The sequence below is a fragment of the Pteropus medius genome, unplaced genomic scaffold (genome assembly GCF_902729225.1).
Source record: "Pteropus medius unplaced genomic scaffold, Ma_sr-lr_union100, whole genome shotgun sequence".
NCBI classification, from domain to species: domain Eukaryota; kingdom Metazoa; phylum Chordata; class Mammalia; order Chiroptera; family Pteropodidae; genus Pteropus; species Pteropus medius.
Window position 1 is genome coordinate 21,247,759 of NW_024349802.1, and position 20,394 is coordinate 21,268,152.

The 20,394-nt window shown below is 36.9% G+C and overlaps 1 protein-coding gene and 1 long non-coding RNA gene across 2 annotated transcripts in view; one reads left to right on the forward strand and one right to left on the reverse strand.

Moving 5' to 3' along the window:
• Nucleotides 1-20,394, reverse strand: part of GEMIN5 (gem nuclear organelle associated protein 5) — a 36,013-nt gene that overhangs the window by 11,786 nt on the left and 3,833 nt on the right. Inside the window, 18 exon segments of the mRNA XM_039836696.1 lie at nt 546-693; nt 1,613-1,750; nt 2,164-2,259; nt 3,355-3,477; nt 3,870-3,983; nt 5,401-5,631; nt 7,615-7,786; nt 8,725-8,861; nt 9,307-9,488; nt 10,126-10,199; nt 11,501-11,634; nt 12,645-12,727; nt 14,393-14,478; nt 15,456-15,668; nt 16,354-16,519; nt 17,413-17,545; nt 19,256-19,375; nt 19,591-19,742. Coding sequence (XP_039692630.1) covers nt 546-693; nt 1,613-1,750; nt 2,164-2,259; nt 3,355-3,477; nt 3,870-3,983; nt 5,401-5,631; nt 7,615-7,786; nt 8,725-8,861; nt 9,307-9,488; nt 10,126-10,199; nt 11,501-11,634; nt 12,645-12,727; nt 14,393-14,478; nt 15,456-15,668; nt 16,354-16,519; nt 17,413-17,545; nt 19,256-19,375; nt 19,591-19,742 — 2,502 coding nt within the window.
• LOC120581623 (uncharacterized) lies at nt 15,662-19,257 on the forward strand. Its single transcript, XR_005647350.1, has 3 exons — nt 15,662-16,066; nt 17,092-17,140; nt 18,979-19,257. It is a non-coding gene; the product is annotated as an uncharacterized LOC120581623 (long non-coding RNA).

The following is a 20,394-nucleotide window of genomic DNA, read 5'->3' on the forward strand; positions in this document are numbered from 1 at the left end:
TTAAGCGGCATATGACTGTATTGTAGTTAAAGAATACTAACTTGGATTGGAAGGATTCGTACCAATTTCAGGAGTGTTTATTTCTAAAAAAGGGGTGAGGAGAGAATTGGGGAAAGGTAATTCACCTAAATCTGGAACATTATACTTAAAACAAATAACTTGGGGCACATGGAAAGCTTTTGGGGTGGCTGGTAAAATTCTGTCACTTCATATGTGGGACTTAAACAGGGAGTTCCTCTTAATTCATTAAGCTGTTCATTTGTCTTATGCTGTCTTCTCTATTTGTGTTCAAGTAGCACAAATAGTAAAGAAGTTTACAAAAGTAAAGTTTAAGAAAAGATCAGTGGCCTATATTGTTAAGAATTAACATTTGTTAAGTATAGGTGGTAGGTGCATTGATGTCTGTTAAGCTATATACATATATTTCTGTTTCAAATGTTTAATTACAATAATAGTTTTATGCTAGTTATCAGGAATCAGAGCTGTTAAGTAGATTAATTTCACGTTATTTCCAACTATTGCTTCAACAGTAGGGTTATACAGACCTGTAGAAATGGTTTGACTTGAGCAGCTCCACAGCTTCATATACTTTGTGGATAGAAAGTAGGTGAGAGGCAGCCTTGACGTACTGATCCTGAAAACACAACTGTTTGGCAAAAGCTTCTACAGCCCATAGCCACACATGGTAACCAGCTTAAAAAAAAAGAAAGAAAAAAAAAGTGGTGGTTAAATAAGCAGGTTTTAGGGGAAAAAAATGTACATATGTACATTTGGGTTGAAATGCCTTTTAGACATTAGTAGTAAATAGCAAATTTAGATACTAATTCAATTGCCATTATAGATCATCTGCTTCACCTACCTCTCCTCACATCTACATTGTGAAACATAAATTGTTTCTTTGATTATGCAATACATACAAACTTCAAGAGGTACAAAAAAGTATGGAAGTCAGGATAGTAGTCACCCTTGTTGGGGTATGTGAATACTGACTGAAGGGAGCATGGGAGAAGCTGCCAGGGTGCTGGTTACAAGGGTGTAGCCAGTTTGTGAAATCTGTGGTAACTCAAGTATAGCATACTTGAATAAAAAGCTAAAAGACTGGGCATGGCATAAAACGTCCAAATTCCTTTCCCTGGAGACAACTGTTATTACTAGTTTCTATTGAAGCCTTCAGAAATAGTCTATGGATATATACCCACATGTGTAAATATAAATGATAGAGTACTAAATGTTCTGTTGTGCATCTATACTTTGATTCTTTTCACTCACTATATTTTGAAGTTCCATTCCATGTCAGAATGCACAGAGCTGCCTCATTCTTTTGGTGTTTGTAGGAGTTTCTGCTGTACAGATGTACAAGAGTTAACCAGTCTCTTATTGATGGACACAGAGGTCGTTGCAGTCTTTTGCTATAATAAACACTGCTGCAATGACAGCCCATGTATATGTCATTTTGCATGTGTGAGTACAGTTAAATTCCTACAATTAGAATGGCTGAGGGTATGCATTTTAAATTTAATTATTAGATATAGCCAAATTGTCCTTCAAGACAATGTCCATCTTTAGTGGACGTATCCTAGAGATGACAGAGTTTTAGTTGAAAAGAACATACCGACTGGAGCCATAGCCACGAGATTGTCTGTCAGCTCCCCTCTTTCTGCTGCACTCTGGAGAACACCTTTTAGATCTCCTTTCCAAAGCATGAGCTGATGAAATAACTCAGGATGGCCATTTTCCAAGTGACCTTTTCCTGTTTGGAGGAGAGATAATGTTTGGAAGAAGTTTCAGAAACATCTGCTTGCACTGACTTCAAGAAAAAGAAAGGCAAGATGAAAGAGAAGAACAGATCCCTCAAATTCATAGTCACATGCTGATGGGTGAGTCACCTCCCAGAGTGTTCATAATGGGGCCAGAAGCTCACTCAGTCACTTGTTCACTCACTTTCACCCTGTCACTCACTCAGAGTGAACACTGTATGTTTAGGGTCTTATGACAGATGCAAGGGGTATGTGTGAGTATACATATTGGGGAGCTCAAAACCTACTTAGCTGACATGGAAAACTAACCATTAAGATGCCACAGGATGGCAGCCATAAGAGGTCCCTACAAAGCCTTAAGGGAGTATAAAGATGGAGGAGATTGTATTGACTGGAGTTGCCTCACCTTCGACCTCAATCATTCTGTACAGTGTAGCCCTGTCTGTGAAAAGCCCCAGGTGAAATCTTTCCTCAAGATCAGCAGACACATCCTCATTTAGCTCTGCTAATTCAAAAAGACAAAAAACCAGAAGTGATTACATAGGTTAGTTTTCTGTCCAATTACTTCCAAAATGTTATGCCCAGAACACCAATTTCAGACACTAAGAAGGAGTGCTCGGCCCTTGTTCACCCTAACTGAGACCCCTGCTGGTTGCAAAGGTAGCAAAAATCTGAAAATACTTCCAGTTTGTTAAGCTTAGCCTTGGCCAATCCAGTGAGACAATTTAGTTTATAGTTTGCTCAAAAAAAGATTTTTTGGGAAAAAAAGGAATATAAAAGCCAACTCAAAATTTAACATGTATTTAAATGCAGTAAAAAAGAAATTCAATATTCGTTCCACCACAAAGGGTGGAATTCGTTCTCTTGTTTTCAAAAAAGTCAAATGAGTAATTTTCCAACAAGGGAGATAATGTAAAACTATATGGTTAATTGTATAAGTTATAGGAAATCATCATAAAGTTCCAAGAAGAGAGCTATGTATATAAGAGCATAAAATATCTCTAGAGAAAGACAAGGAACCTGATAATAGTGTGGCCTTGGGGGAGAAATGGAGGAGTGGGTGTAAGGGGTGGGAGAGAGATTTACTTTCTTTTTATACTGTTTGAATTTCATTTTATCATGTGCATTCTTTTTCAACATGTAAAATTCAAAATTAAAAAAACAGACATTATATGAGGGCTTTGAAAATTTAAAACCAAAAAACCTGTAAACAAAAACTGCCATTACATTTTTTTTAAAGGAAGTGCCATATTACGGTATACCTCTAATAAGCAAATAATTGTTTTTCCTACATGAAGATACTATTGATTCATGCTAAGATATTTAAGCCATCATACCAATTCCAGCACACAGATGGCTGGTAACAACTCGATTTATAACAATAAAAGCAGAGTATTACATCTCGAAGGCATTGAAGAGTGCTGAGAGGTCAGGATGGGGAGTTCGACAGCGGGGTGTGGGAAAGGAAAGGTTGGAAAACAATGCAGAAATACAAACAATTTTGGTATTTGTTCATTCAGTTAACAAATAAACAAATACTTCTTGTGTGCCAGTTCCCAGAAGATGACGGATGGGCCAAGGAAGTGTATTTTTGTACCTCTGGAGTGTTTTGCAGTTGCTAGTACCAAACAGTCCTGATGAAGCTCCTCTTTGGACCTGTGGTCCAGGCTCGTACTCAGCGGAAGCATGGAACGGGCTTTTCGCTTCTTGACTAAGGCTTCTGAAATGCAATAGTAGTACAGACTGTCTGAAGAACAGCGATCAGAAACACAAAACTGAATGCCCACTGTGTGAATGTGACCTACTAGAGGAGGGATACTGCTGGGCATAGAAAGTTCTTACTCTTATAAAGAAGCTTTCAAATTAAATTAGCTGGAGGCATTGTTCACAATGCACACAAACATGTCCCTGTGAACACTTGTGAATCAATATCAACTGCAAAATGATCCTTCATCGAATCCAAAGAAATGTTTAAAAAAGCATGACCCAAATTTGAGACATAATCAAAACGCAGAAATATTTAAAACTTAAAACACACACACCTTTGAGTTTTCAGTTGCATGTAACATTTGAGGATGCTTTAACAACATATTTTAATTATTAGATACCAACCTGGCTTCTCTTTAGGTGGCTCCTTTTTCAGTAAAGTGACTTTATTATTAATGGTGACTTTTGGCTTTTCAAAGCCTAAGGAAACTGGAGGACAGATAACTGGTTCTCTAGAAACTACATCAGAGGGGGAAAAGAAAAAAAATTTGGATAAGAACAATGTAGAATCTAGTTCTTTTAAAAAATTAAGAACTATACCAGGTATGATTTTATCTATTACTCAAAATATGAGCTAAAATACTTTGGAAAGGAAGCATGGGTTGTCTCTTCTTATCACATCACAAACTGTTCCAGGATTCTGTAGGTTTATTGCTTATAACCTTGACTAATTGATCTAAAGAACAGTTATGAGCTTCTAGCCTCCAAACTTTATACCATAGGCCCAGGAGTTCCCAAACTTTGCTCAGGTTACAAAGGACTTTTGCATATTTATACGACAAAGTACTAATTGCATATTTAATTACACAAACAAGGAACAACTTTACTAGGATAAAAGATTGAAATCACAATTCTGAGTATACAAAACCATGAACTTAAAAAAAAACAACAAAAAAACCAAGCTGTTAATCTACAGGGGTAAAGGACATTTTGTGCAGCCATTTCGTGATAAAAAAGGTATTTTGATGAGCATAAAAAATAAATACATTAAGCTTTTAGCTCTTTACCGAAACTATAGGTCCAATGGCCACCCCTTAGTATGGAGAGGGTCAGGGATGACTCTGTACCATATATTTTGGCCACTTTAATTCTGTCACATCAAAATATTGTTTTAGAATTAAACATGAGTCACTGCTTCATTTATATTGTGTGCTCTTTCGTCATTCATTTTAACAGGTAAGAAGCATCAGAGCTTTAAGGTAAATATATAAAAAAATTAAAGTGCTAATTTTATCCAGTGCCCTTTTTTTTCTCTCTAAACTAGAAAGACTGCTTTATTAGAAATTAGTGATAGAAACCTGAAAAACAGTTTTGTGAGAAATCTGAGAACTATCACTATAGCTTAACAGAATGGAAGAACGTAATTATCATTCATAAATGTTTTTCAGAAAAAAAAACAAAAAACAAACCAAAAAACAAAAACAGGTACAAATCTAAGTAGGAAGGGTGAAAACTTGCAAGTTTGCAGAGTGGTGGTTAGCTTCTAGGTCAGACATTTGAAAGGGACAGTGGTTTCTTTCAATAAACGTGGATGATGTCAAACTGTTAAAATTTTTCCCATGTAAATTTCTGTGTATATGTTCCTTAGCTTCGCTTTGTCCCACAGGCTTACCTTGTCCAAACTGATAAGTTTTCTCTATAGAACTTCACAATTTCCATCCCAGTCATCCACTAGATACTTTTTAAAGGCTTGAAGAACCCTTTAAAAAACTATGGTAGTTCTCAAGGGCACCAAAAATACCATCTAAGTTAAGGAGTTGGGCAATCAAGTAGGTCAGAGGCGGAGAAGTTTCGGACTGAATGAAGACCTGCCTTAGTTTCCTGGTCAGGACTATTTAATCCTAGAGAGTTAGTGACACAGGACTCAGGCACATACCTGCTGAGGTGACACCACAGGGTAAGTCTGGCTCCCGGGCTTCCTCTTCTCCCTCCTGGTCGGACACGCCACCGTTCTCAACAGGTCCCGTGCTCTCCCTTACACTCTCCTCTTCATTCCCATCGTACAGTTCCTGCTTTACGGGCATTCTCAAGGTGGGCTTTTTCTTCTTTTTGGGCTTTGGCTTAGGCTGAGACAGCCTTTTTTTCTCTAATTCAATACTTTTCTTGCCTGTAGGAATCACGGTGAAAAAAAGGATAAATTAAAATATGTATTTTTGGTTAAAAGCACTCTAGGAGATGATCTCCAAACTCTTGTTATTCTTTTTTTGGCTAGCATTCTTACTCTTCCCCTCCCTTCCTTCACAATGAGTCTTTAGTTATGAAAATGTCAACCGAACAAAACCAGACTCTTTGAGATCTCATACATACCATGCCCGATTACCCCTGGATAGTGTATGTCCTGCAAACAAGGACATGCTCCTACATCATCACAGCATAGCAATTAAAAGCAGGAAATAAACACTGATACATCACTACTCCACATACTTCATTCAAGTTGTCATTTTTACCAAGAATATTTCTTTCAGCAAAAGGAATCACACATTGCACTTGCTTATTCTGTCTCTAGTTTCCTTCAGCCTGCAGTAGGCTCAGTTTTCCTTTGATTTCATGACTTGAAACTTTGAAGATTCCAGGAGTTATTTTGTTGAGTTTCTCTAATTGGGCCTGCCTGGTGTTTTCATGGTTGGATTAAGGTTATCTATTTTCAGCTGGAATTTAAAGAAGTGATGTTGTGTTCATCTCAGTGCAACCTATCAGGCAGTATGTAATTTTTTTCATTATTCGGTGGTTTGCTTTGATCACTTGATTAAAGGGGTGTCTTGCAGTTTCTCCCTGAAAAACTTTTCCCTGTGTAATTACTAAGTATTTGCATCCATTAGTTTTAGTATCTATTGATGTTTCTTGACTAAAAATTGTGACTTTGATGACTGCTGAATGGTAATTTTCAAATTCCATCATCCATTCTACACTTATTGTCATTCTACTGTAAAGAAGAGCTTTTGCTTTGCACACTTATTTAGACATTCATTTATTTTTATCAGTATGGACTCATGAATTCCTCTTTTATGTGTTATTTAATAAAATTGTTACTTACTTACTTTTTTAAAGTTTTTCCTTTGCTTTTTAGAATCATCTTTGAGGTATAATTTAATACAGTAAAATATACCCACTTTTTAATACTCTGATGAGTTCTGATAGGTATATACTCATGTAACCCACCACCTGATAATGTCCCTTCATGCCTCTAGAGTAAAATGTACCCCCTTCTTGAGCCCTTGGGAATCACTGCTCTGCTATCACTGTAGTTTACTTTTGCCTGTGTTCAAATTTCATATATATTTCATAACTGTATATTAGAATTATACTGTATCTTGTCTTTTGTGCTAGCTTCTTTTGCTCAGCATGACGTTTTTTAAGGTTCATTTTTTTGCACTTTTGTTTTTATCAGTAGTTTTTATTGCTGAGTAAAATTCCTCTGTAGGGATATACCAAAGTTTGTTTACCAGCTGATGGATTTTTGGGTGGTTTCTAGTTTGTGGTGATTAGAGATTAAGCTGCTATAAGCATTCTTTTACAGGTATTTATATGAATATATCATTTCATTTCTTTGGGCACATTTCCAGTTGTTTAATATACTGTCTAGTTATCTCGCTATTTATGGTGGGTGGGCAAGCCTGGTATCAGTCTTTTGCAGGCAGAAATAGAATTTTCCTGTTAATTATTTTCAAGTTCAAATTGTCCTAGACTTGGTTAGTGGAGCCCCTTCAAGTTGGCTTCTTTGTCCTTTTTAGTAGCTTAGTTCTTTAAGCATTTTCTTCCTTTATAGCATAAGAGGATGTTCTAGGCTCATCTTAATATTTTTCCTGTCCCAACCTGGAATTAGCTATTTCTCAAAGAAGCCCTGGATGGTTTCTTTTAAGAGAATGGTATTTAGAAATCAAGATCTGGGTGCAAGGTATACTTGTTACTATTTGGGTGTTGTCCTCGGGCCCATTATGTCTGCCTTCCTTGCGTATGCTCCAAATCCCTACCATTCTGTCATGGCTGCCCTGCATGAATGTCCTCCTTGCTTAACCCTGATCAACTCAGTTGCTGAGGAAGGAAGAGAGAGGAGTAGGCAAGCATTTATGGGCTCCAAGTTCTGACTGACCTTGAGGAGGCCGGGAATGTTCTTGCATGGAAGTGAGCCATTTGTACACACAGAAGTCATCAGCCCCTGAGTAGATGCAGTCTGGATCCAAGGGGGACCACACCACACAAAGCAATCGACCTCGATGTCCTCGGAAATTGCATAGAGGCTCTTCCCGGAGAGTATCCCACACCTAAAACCAAAAGTCACGTGACAGAATAGCCAATTTCTGGTTATTGTTTTGGGGGCATAAGTTAAAAAAATTATTTTTAAAATCTATGTATGTTTATTTCCTCTTGTAATTTATAATTTTCTCTTAGGAGTTCAATTTTAGAGAATGCTATTTCCTGTGGGGATGATTTTGAGTGAGCTTCTAATGGTGCCCTATAGATTTCATGTCTTGAACCAGTACTGTGTTATTTTTTGGCTGGGGATTCTGATATCATGAAGAGAATTCTAACTCAGCCCACACCTGTATGTGTGGTACATAATACTTAGGGTTGTAACTTCTCACTGGTGATTTCCCAGTTACCTGGGCAACTGATCAATTTCCTTGCTGTTTCTTGAATTATACCAGTCACCATTTCACAGATGGCAGCCTTTCCTGGCTCAGCTTTGTGCAAATAGCTCACTTACAGCTCAGTATTGACACAGGCATCGACCACAGATGTTAGTCCTTCAGTTCCTAAGGTCTGTTCTGGTTCTGATACCTGAAACTCCTACCTCATAGTTCTGGCTTGGCAGCTCATCTTTATTTTTTAGAACTTGGAGATTTCTGCCTTACCTATTATTAAAAATTATTTTTATGATTTATTAGCCATTTCTGTGTCTGAACAGGAATGAGTATTTTTCACATGCATTTATAAGTCTATCATACTGACAGTAGGTCAGAACAAAATCTTCAAGATTAGAATTTAGCTAGTTCCTATTAATACTTTCCTTTTCATCTAAGTAAAAAACTCCAATTTTAGCCTGCAAAGGGCCCAGATATGTGGAATAAAACTAAAAAGCCTTCTAGAGCAAAGAAAATCCCCTCTGTAGAAGATAATGGCAAGGGAAGGAAAAACTGGGGGGAAAGAGGAAAGTTTAAGTTAGAATACATGGTGAAGAACCCACAGAATGCAACAGTACCTGAGCTGTACCATCATAGGAAGCAGATACCAGCCTTCCATCATGATGTGGGCTCCATGCCAGACTGGTAATCTTGGCTGTGTGTCCTGAAAGGGTCCGGTAGGGCTCTGTAATGGTCACTGGAGATCAGGGTTGCTCTCTAGAAGACAAGGGGAAGATGAGGACAACAAAACCAACCTCACAGGATTGGGAGAATTGGATGTAGTCAAATATGGGAATGGAATGTATGTTGTGTGTGTAAAATGTTCCAACACTGCAGGGAGTGGGTATAAACTGGAAGAGTCTTTCTGGAGAGTCACTTAGCAATAACCATTCTTTTAAAAATCTAGAGAAAACATGCAGCAAACTAATAACACTGGTTATTACTAAAGGATGCGATAACAGGAGGAACTTCACTTTCTAAGTTAATGTTTTTGTCATGTTTGAAATTTTCGTCTTATTTTAAATAAGATGAATATTACTTTTGAAAGCAGAAAAAAAATAATTATTTTAATACCAAAAAGAAAGTAAAAAGGTACAAAGATTGGAATGGAAAGTAACTGAACATGACAGCACCCCCAGTATGGAAGAAACCAAAGTTACCTATGACAGTCTTCAGGTTGTGCACATAAATGACTGCATTATTGGACCCCGAGGCTATCAGATAGCTCAGCTCTGGCTGGCTTCCATGCTCATGATGCCAGCTAATGGTATTCACAAGCTTGTGATGCTGCTGGATGGTACAGATCAGTTTCAAGTTGGGTACCTGAAATATTTCTATAGATCTGGAATCAGAAACACACCAAGACAAGAAACATGAATGATCAGTTTACAGTCAAATGCAAACAGGTATCTCCTTCATTCCATCAGTTAAGGAAAGGTGAAATGGAATAGGATAACTCTATCTATCACTGCAAAGGTCATGCATGTACAAAGAACTGGGTATAAAATGTGGTCTCTCAAGCAAGTATATTTGGCTTTAAAAAAGTCCCAACAATCTCTGGAAAGTTGTGTGTAATAAATGGTGCTGGAGAGAAGCTAAACAAATAATGAGCCAATGGCTGAATTAGGACTGTGTTGCTATGATCAACACTGGAGAGGGGATGGTGGGGCCTAGAGAGGACTCCGCCAAGGCTTACTTTAAGAAAAAGGGAGATCTAGGCAGTTCAATGCAGGAGATAAGCATTTTGGGAAGCATAAAACCATAGGCAAATACTCTCTTTGGAGTGAAAATATCCAACTTATTTTGCATTTCTCAAAGATGCAGAGGGCTCCTGGATCATTCATGGACATCAAGGATAAATCGGACTGTCAAATAGAACTCAGCTTCCCCAATTAATATTACAGATGGCATTAGCCAGCTTGTGATCAAATATATGTGCAATTACAAAGTTTTTTTTTTTTAAAGAAACAAACACATACCCATCTTCATTGCCAAGAGCCATGATTTTACCATCTGCTTTCCAGCTGATCTCTGTGTGTACAGGCAATTTATACTAGAAAGCAAAACAAACCAATCTTGACTAAAAATAGTGTTCTTTTCTCCACTTATCTTACAAATCAATGATGACAGCACGAGGAAAAAAATCCATAGTGCAGAAATGTTCTAATTATACAACAGCCATTCTTGTAAATAATCTACATAATTAACCAAAGAGTTACTAAGAGCAAGTATTCTAATGATAATTTCCTAATTGGGGCAGAGAGGCCAGTAAATACTAAATGTCTACAATACCTAACCTTGTAAACTGAACTTCATTACAAAGATTTTTATCCCACAATAAAGAATGAAACGTATCTGTTGGTCCTGACAACATAGGGGTATGGTCTCCTTAGCAAAAAACATACACACTGTCCTTGTTCTCTATCTCTTCTGTTTCTTTTCTAGAATCATTTTTTCCCTAACTTTATATGTTGGTGTTCCCCAAGGCAGCCTCCTGTCCTCTTTCTTTTTTCTTGTCTCTTTAGACCATCTCATGCATGCTCACGGCATCTTTAGCTACCATTCATGTAAACGGATTCCAAGTTTCTATTTCCAGCCCAAACTCCTTGTATGAGCTTCTGATCCATACTAAAAAGCTCATGAGGAACAGGAATTTTGTCTCTTTTATTCATTGCCGAATGTTAATGTTCAGATGACTTTTAAGACAATGAAGTAAAATGGTCAGTAAAATAATTCAGTTTATGATTAAATATTATTTTTATGCTAGCCACACAAAAATAATGAGCAACAATGAAAAATGCTTATTTGAAAGAGTAAAGAAACCTCAAAAGACAGTCCTGGTGTACAGACAGATTGACAGGATAAGAAAAGCAAATGTGATTAAATCTGGGAATCTGGGTCAAGGATTATTAAGGGAATTATTTGTATTATTTTTGCAGCTTTTGTGTAAATTTGTAATTATTTCATTAATTTATTTTTTAAATGACAATTCTTTCTTGAGCAAAATACCTTGCAGCTGCAGTTGGACACCTTATAATGTTATTTTTATTAAGGCCTCATTCTGGAGCAAGTGGCTGGCTTGAAAAGGATCTTCTAGATCCAAGATTTGAAAGTTTATAATAAATCACCAATGCAACTGAGACAAAACATTTTTTTGGCTAAATTCTTTGCTTTTACTCAAGGATAGACTTCTAAAATAGGTGTTATAATTTACAAATTCACTGAGTTTTTGAAGAACATCTAAGAAATTTGACTGAGCATAATGGATACCTCCAGTAATGGTATTTATCATGCAACATGGGCAACCAAGAAGATACAGAGATCAAGAAGAGACTTGAGACCATGAGAACTCACTTTGATCGAGTTGGTGTCTCTGATGAGTTTGTTGACGTCAAAGGCCTCGCCACTAAGCTTCCAGGGGTTATGCTGTAAGACAGTCCCTTCCCCTCCACAGCTGTATAAAGTGAGGGAAGGTCTGTCTCCTTCTCCTATATGAAATAAGAAAAGAAAGCTTATCAGAAAGCTTATCAGCTTAACTCTCTGTTGCTATAGTATGACCACATCATACCATGAGCTGTTCGAAAAGAATTATGTTAATACAATGGAATAAAGTCACCACTCTTTGCATCTAAACACAGTTGTTGGGAGCAGAAGTGAAGGCATACTAATTCTACATTAATATTTATAATGCAATATATTTGTTTTAAACATTCTTCTGCCATTCAAAAGAGTAGGGGTGTCAAAGCTGGAATTAGAAAATATGTTCTCAAAATTTCTGAGACGTTACTTTTCTTTCAGAAATGAGGAATCTACTCTTTGGGCATTTAAATATATGGAGCTGCAGGACTTCCAATGACAGACTATAAGGAGCTGTCCTCAAAGTAATGATTTCTTTAGTGTCACAGCAATCCTCTTGTTGATTTTTAAGAAGCAAACAGTAATTCTGGTGGTTTTCTGTAAGGGCAAGTTTTATTTTCCCCACTGTTAGAACTATGCCTGGCACAAATCACAGATCCATTTGTTGAATGAATGAACGAATGAACTACAATTGCGATGCTGGTTGAGTTCTTAAAATTTACACTGTCCTCTCTATGTAATGTAATTACTATGGAAATTTAAAGATGTTTCATTATATAAGGATTTACCAAAGACTTTTGCTGAACATAGTCACTTTAAGAGATATTCTGAAAGAACTGTCATTTTAGGAATAAGAGAAAGACAAGTCTGAGGAGTAGAAGACAGGAAGGGTCAGAAAACAATCAAAGGCAAAATGAGATCATTTGAGAAATTCTAAGTTTGCTTTACAGTTTAGGGAGGCTTGTTATGGGTAGATGGTTTTTTACTTATCGTCCACCACAACTGCCCTCATGGACTCCTGGGGACATAGCAGCCTGCACAGTCACTACACTAGAACCTTTAAGACCCTTGAATATCCTAGGATTAAACTGAAAGATGGGGAATCCTCTCACATTTGTTAGAAAATGGCTCAGACACTTACCAAGTGACATGGGGGGTATTGGTGGCCCCCAGGCTAAACTGTACACAGTCTTCTTATGATATGTGCTAGAAATCTGTGGAGGTCTGGAGGGAAAGGGGATTATAAACAGAAAGATTAAAAAAAAAAAAGACAGTGGAAAAAAGACCTTTTTCTAAAAGGTCTCTAGTTGCTGATATTAGAGAAAAACAATTTAATAGTACCCTTCTCCAAATAGCTGATTGTAAAGAAGCAAATATTTAAATAACATACCACATAATGATACCTACTAACAAAAAGAATCAAGTCTCAAACACACTTTACTCAGAAAAAGAATGTTATCCCCCCATCCCCACCCATTTCCCCCACTTTACTTAAAAGTCAAATATTCTAATATAACTGTAGTTATAAAGTAGTGTAAAGGCTATCACAACTAGAGAGAAATAGAACAAGACAGAAAATGCAAATTGTTCAGCCCAGAACTATGGTTACTGCTAAGCATATATTATCAGAATGCAAGTGTGTCTTTCTCATATTCAAGTAAAAGATTAGAAGTCATTTTAGGTTTACCCTGTCATTAACATCGCATTTTTAAACTAAGACAAGATTTTAGGGTAGCTAGATTTTAAAGTTTTTGATTTTTTTTTTTAAAAGAAACCTGGTCTCAAGGATATTTCTTAAGGTCACTGTGGTAATTAATAATATGTGATCTGTCAGTAAAAGGCAATGTGGTTGTTACTTTTAGTGTATACTGTATTCTTTGTATGATTTTAGAGTTCCAGGATTCCAGGACCTATGACTGAATTAGCTGGTGACTTATTTACTCTATGTGTCTGACATTTTTATTGTCGTTCTAGACAATAACCCCAAATTTCTTTGACTAAAAGAATAAGCCGTTCCAAATGAATGCTTAACCAATGACTACAGCAATGTTCTTCCTCCTACTACATACCTTTTCTAGTGTTAGTTTGAATAATCTGCTTATAATGACTTGAAGATATTAATTTAATAGAATCAGGCAATTTTGTGATGACACAGCTATTTAAATGGATATATAGTTTTATTTTCTTAAATGCTTCTTTGAGGCAGTGTGGCTTTATTTTTTTGAGAATAAAAAATGGAGAAAAATAGTTAATTGCATGTAAGTTATATATAAGTACTTAAAGAATTGCAAAAAAGTTAGCTCCATGGTATAATAAATGATTCTCACTTAGAAGCGAATGATCCAGTACAAGGGTAGGCAAACTTATCCTGTAAAGGGCCAGTGAGTACTTCAGGCTTTTTGAGCCATGTGTGAGAACTAGTCCACTCTGCTGTGGTAATATGAAAGCAGTCTCAATTGAAGAAATTTGTATATAACTGGGTATTAGATGATATTATGGAATTACTGTTAACTTTATTAAGTGTGCACAGTTAAAGGAAGTATGGCAAGATGTTAACTGGTGAATCTACACAGAAGGTGCAGAGATGTTCTTTGTACTAGGCTTTCAATGATCATGGATACTTATAAACTTTCATAAAAAGAAAGCTGAGGGAAAAAAAAAACAATGGTTTATTTTGGTGGCTCTCACAAGTCAGATGGGCTCAACCACCATCATCCCAAAAATTTTTAAAAAAATAAAATTCCAAGTTCTAAGCCTCAGTCTCAGAGCCAGAATCTCAAAGATGTTTCCCAGGCCAATTCTGATGCATATCCAGGTTTATGAACCCAAAATTAACTCCACCACTGACATTTCGGTCAACAGCCTAAATAGGAATCATCGACTTCTTACTTGTTGGAGTAGGTGTCATACAGTCCCACTTTTCCGTCATCGGTTCCAAAAGCTAAGCAGCCTTCCTTGCTTGGGTGCCAACACAGCTACAAAAAATATGAGGAAGGGGGCAGACTGTTAAGGGAATCCTTAAGTTATCCTTCAGGCATTCAAATGGAAAACTTTCTTGCTCTTGATGTCTTTTAAAATAACAAATTCTCATTATTTAAAGGAAAGAAACAAAGAAGCATTAAAAACAAAGTAAAAGGTACCTGTAATCTCACCTTCCAAAACATCCCATTGCCAATATTGTATCTTTCCAGACATTTTTTTGTGAATAAACTTAAGATACATACCATTGGAAAAAAACAGGTTAAAACATTTAAATATATATGATACACCATTGAGTGGGAATAAAAGATTCCAGAACAACTTAGAAAATATGACTCTATTAATAATTAGCAAAATTTGGAAAGATACATCACAAATTGTTAACAGTGGTTCTCTGCATTGTGAGAGTGGGGGAATGAAGTGGAGGGTAGAGTAGGACAAAATTTTTGCTTTCTTCACGCCTGTACTATTTTGTTTTCTTTTTAAACCACAAACATTTATTGCTTTTAGACTAAATGGCCAAACAGAGGTCTCACTTTGGAGAACAAAAAAATTGTTTTATAATCTGTATCCCATGTTTTCTAGTGTGCATTCTTTATGAATCATTAATACCTTTCCACATCAAATAAAGATTTGCACTGTCATTTTTAAAAGTCTGGTACTATTCCAACAAGGCATTAATAATATGTTATAACTTAATGTATTGTCCATGAATGCACATCCAGGTTATTCTAATTTCTTACCATTAGAAAACATGATGACCTGAACAAAGCTTTAATTTTAAATTCCGAATTAGGAGATAATGGGTTTGGATAGAGAGGTCCTTCTGTTTTCCTAATTTCAAACTTTATCAAAAATACCCTTGAACAACCTGTGATTCCCAACAGAATTCATTTAAGTGAAAAGGTATTCTCTAAAAGAAAACTACTTATTTGAAAAAAGTTCATAGCAGACTCAAACAAAGCATCCTTACCGCTGTAACCTTGGACTTGACACCCTGCCAAAAATTTTTCACATCATAGTTGTTCTTTATGGAGAGTGTATTCCACATGCGGATCATGCCATCCCCAACGCCTATGGCCAAACAGCCTGTGTCCACAGGAGAGAAAGCCAGACTGTAAGCAAATCCACCAAGGGAAGGCAGTGTCCAGCAGCACTCCAGGGTGGTCATGTCCCAACATTTTACCTGGAAAAATTAAGAGTTAGGGCCTAAATATAAAAAAGATCAGAGAAACAGGAAAAAGAATCGACATTTCAAATAGGAATAGGCTCAAAGAGTGGATAAGGATAATGTAATTTAATTATCTAGTAGGAACTGGCAAAAGTATCTCTTAGGAAAAAAAATCAGTAATCAATTGTAGAGTTCACAGGGATCTTAGAGTACATTTATTCCCACAGATGTCAAGTGAATTCGGGATCATACAATTATTTAAGTTCAGTGCCCTTTCCACTCTACTGTATTGCATTGGTAACTCCTTCCTTTGGCAGACTCTAAGTAGGAATAAAGATGGCCTCAGGACAGTGGAAAAGTAAGAGCTGCTGTCTCAAAAAGCAAAATATCTTACACTGAGGAGAAGAGGAGTGGTGAGTTTTTAATAGTCACTTGTTTAATACAGGAGCTTGGGGGAAAATGTCTATCAAATGAGCCTAACTTAATTGCAAAATACTAAGGCATCTGGTGGTTCCTCACCTTTCCCTTACCTCTCTGATATTAATGTATTTCATGCCAATCAGTAACAGTAACTCTGAAATTGGAACTGGGGGCAAGGTGGGGTATGAGAACTGATAGTTGATTTGAAAAAGCCCTCTAATCCCATCTAAGTCATAAATCAATGCTCTTCAATGCTGAATGCAAAACAGGCCCTTCTTACATCTCTGTCCATTGACGTGGAAAGCAGTAGCTGTTTGTCATCCTCAGTTTGTAATGGACATAAATTAAACACAATTCTTGAATGATTTTGCCCTTCTGATGAAGCGCTGAAGAGGGTATATTTCCGTCTCCAAGACTGAGTAAGATCCCACAGTAGCAATTCACCCCTATGAAGGAAAAACAGGCATTAGTTCTCTTTCACAGGCAATCTGAAAACAAGTGATTCTGGGCCACAGACTCTAGGCCCTCAGTTGCAAAATACCTTCTGTTTAATTGTTCCTTTAAGGAGAGAAAAATAGTATATTCTAAATGATGCATACAGTATCTCTGAAAATACACCAAAAACAAGGAGTCACTGCCTTTGGGGCAGAGTACTAAGTAGGTATCAGAGATGGAAGGGTACTTTATTTTTCATTCTTTTTGGACAAAGTAAATTTGCTGGACTACCTTTTGAACAGATTTTCCGAACAGCTTTAATTAGAAAATGACACCACAATTTGCATAGCTCCAGAGGCTTTAAGACATCTCTGTTTTGGGGCAGTGGGGGAATTAGGGCCATGACTAACATTTTGGTGGGATTTTTATGTTATTCCCTCATTTACAAGCAGGGGCCTTGTTTGTTAAATTCTTGTATTATCTCAAGCAACTAGAAGCTGGTGCTCAATAAACTATTTCATAAATGGCTATAATCATCCTAAGAAAGAGGAAATACTGTAATCTCTCCTTTTTACATGTGCAGTAATGGAAACTCAGAAAAGTGGAAGGTCTTGCTCATGAACACATAGCAGGTAAGTCATGGACTGATCCCGAAATTCAGTTCTCCCTGACTTCAGGGTCCACACTCTTAACCACCAGGCTATACTTCTTCGATCTTTTCACAACTGTTACTAGACAGCACAGGTATTAGTCCTATGACTTTTCCATTACAAATGGCCCATCATAATATGACTCAGCTATTCCCTTCTTCATCTTCTGTGTCTAGAAAAAGAAGCCGAGGAATTCCTGAGACTAGAGAGGGAAGCAAAATATATCAGAGAACATGACCCAAAAAAAGACTTACCCAAAACAGCTAGATACCAACTGTGTTGGCTGATCCTTGGGCCAATGGAGTGTCAACCAAAGGCGCTCTTTAACAGTTGGGTCAATACCTCCTCCTCTTCGCTTCAGAAAAGGCAATTTCAAAATCATCACCCCTGCACATTAAAAGAAGGTCTACTGGCGCTCAACAGAGTGAAACTACATGCACGAAGTCACTAGCAGTTCACAATACAGTAGTCCCCCCTTAGCCACGATTTCCGTTACCTGTAGTTAACCACAGTCCAAAAAATATAAAGTGGTAAACTCCAGAAATAAACAATTCATAAAATTTAAATTGCACATTGTTCTGAGTAGCATGGTAAAATCTTGTGCTGTCCTGCTGTCCCACCCAAGATGTGAATCATCCCTTTGTCCAATGTAACTGCGCTGTAGATGCTAACTATCTGTTAGTCACTTAGTAGCCATCTAGGTTACCAGATACACTATCATGGTCTCCCAGTGCCTGTTCAAGTAACCCTTATTTTACTCAGTAATGGTCCCAAAGCCATTCACATAAAATTTATTACAGTATATTGTTACAATTTTTCTTTTTAAAAAAATTATCATTGTTAATCTCTTACTGTGCCTAATTTATAAACTTTACCGTGTGTATGCATATGCAAAAAACAGTACACGTAGAGTCAGGACTATCCATGGTTTCAGGCATCCACTGGGGGGTCTTGAAACCTACCCCCATGGATTAGTGGGGATTACTATACAGTTTGTGGTTTAAAAGTTTGTTAGTTTGGTTACTTAGAATTCAGACCTCATTTCCTCATGGTGCATTATCTTGCAGAGTGGTTGTCCTAGTTAACTAATTTAAGTCCAACAAGCTTTTACATGCTCTCCTGGCAACTTAAACACATTATGAATATTGCTTGTCTTAGACAGTGAGTTTCCAAATAACACAACTGAAGATTCTCCAAAGTTAGAAGGAGATGGGGTGGGATTCTTTTTTCTATTTGGCAAGAAATCCAACAAAGGGGACAAACTCAGCAGTCAACATGTTATGGCAAATAAGTCCCTCCATTCCTGACATGCTACTGGATCTTTGCTTCCAGTGGCTAAGTAGCAGCCTTTTGTTACTTGAGTTTGTGCTATAACTTTTCCATTGGGAATTCCAGTGGTTCTTAGACCCTATGGTATATCATAATCATTGGCAAGACTTCTAAAAATAAGTATGCCAGGGCCTAACTCCTAGAGATTTTGATTCAGTAAATTTGAAGACCACTGTCCGTAAGTTTAGAGGTTACCTTTCTGGAGGGATTCTTAGCCTGATGTTCCCACTTGGGACTCTCTCAGCCGAAGTATGTCCAAGAGCTGTCCACAAACCTTAAAAAATTCTCTTTTCCCAAATTATACTACTAGTTACCCCTGACTAAGCCCTAATGGTGCTACTTGCTTTACATGCACTAATGCATTTGGACAAAGATGACAAAACTTCTACGATTTAAGTAAAGTGGAGAAAGAAGACTACTATATTGGGTGTATATTATTCTGCATTTGTGCATTAAAAGCTCTAGTGATCTTTGCCATTCCTCTGATCCAGGCCTTGCCAAGTTCCAGTATTCCCAGTCTCATGATGGACATCATCCTCCACGCCAAACAGTGAACGTATCAGAAACCCTCACCTATAATACCAAAGACAGATGTTAAAACCATAGAGAGTTCTAGCTCAGGCTAAGCTAGGGAAACAACTTTCTGGTAAAGAACTGCTCTCTGACAGATGATGCACTCTCAGTATAAGACAGAATAAAAAACCTTCTTCTTCCTTTACCTGATCAATAAAGGTTATATCAGAAAAGAAATACAAACATCAATCTTACCTCGGCCTCTAGAGCAGCTCCAGATTCGAATGGTCTGATCTTTGCTTCCAGTGGCTAAGTAGCAGCCTTTTGTTACTTGAGTTTGTGCTATAACTTTTCCATTGGGAATTTCAGGTTCTTCTAAGATAGAGATAGTAATTTTGTTTTTTAATTTGCATTAAACAGGCACTTATCAAAGAAAATTAGTTTGCGAAGGTTGTTGAAACTTAAGCTATCATTTTCATAGATCTGATGTTTAAAACCCAAAGTTTTAAATATAATTCAAGTTATACAATTCTACCCAATGTGTTCTTTAGCTCTAAAGAGTACAGAACCCTCCAGTAAATTATCTTTACCTGAATTTTCCTCTTGATTTATGGATAAACAATCTTCACCAGGCAGAGGGCACCAGGCTATGGAGTGGATCTCATCATCGTGGCCTCGAAGTCTGTGAATAACTTCTCCTTTCTTACTGATATCAGTTATAACCACAATGCCATCTTTGTAGCTGAAAAACAAGAGTTAGAAAACATTTTGTTTCTAATAAACATTTGCCTTAGGAGTCACTGTGCATTTCTAAAAGTAAAGTGCTTTGAGGGTTGGGAAGAAGGGAAGAAGAAATAATTCTAAATTCAAGATCTGGATATTCTAAGACTGTCATTTTTTGAATCAGAACAAACTGAGAAATTCTAATAGCTTTTTTTTTAAGCGATGAAATATTTCAGACACATAAAATATCTACACCCCGCCTAAGAAAAACCTAATTATCAATACAGTTGAAGTCCTCTTTATATCCCACCCTAACCAAACCTCTGGCCCTCTTGTCCCTGGAGAGAAATTGCTATTTGTGAATTCTGTATCACATCATTCTTAGCCTTTTTTGTACCTGTTCCTAAAGATACAGAATTATTTTGTATATTTAAAACTTCATATAAATGATATCATGCAGTCTATTTTTCTGTAGCTTGCTTTCTTCACTTATTCTGTGTGTGAGTCATCCGTATTGACACATTAACTCTAGTTCCTGGTCAGCCATTTATACTGTTGTATAGCAAGCACTCCATTGTATGAATATGCCTCAAGTTTCTTCATTGTCTCCAAAGTGGGTATACCTACTTATATTTCCTATATACTAGACAATTCTCTAGGGAAAAATACCA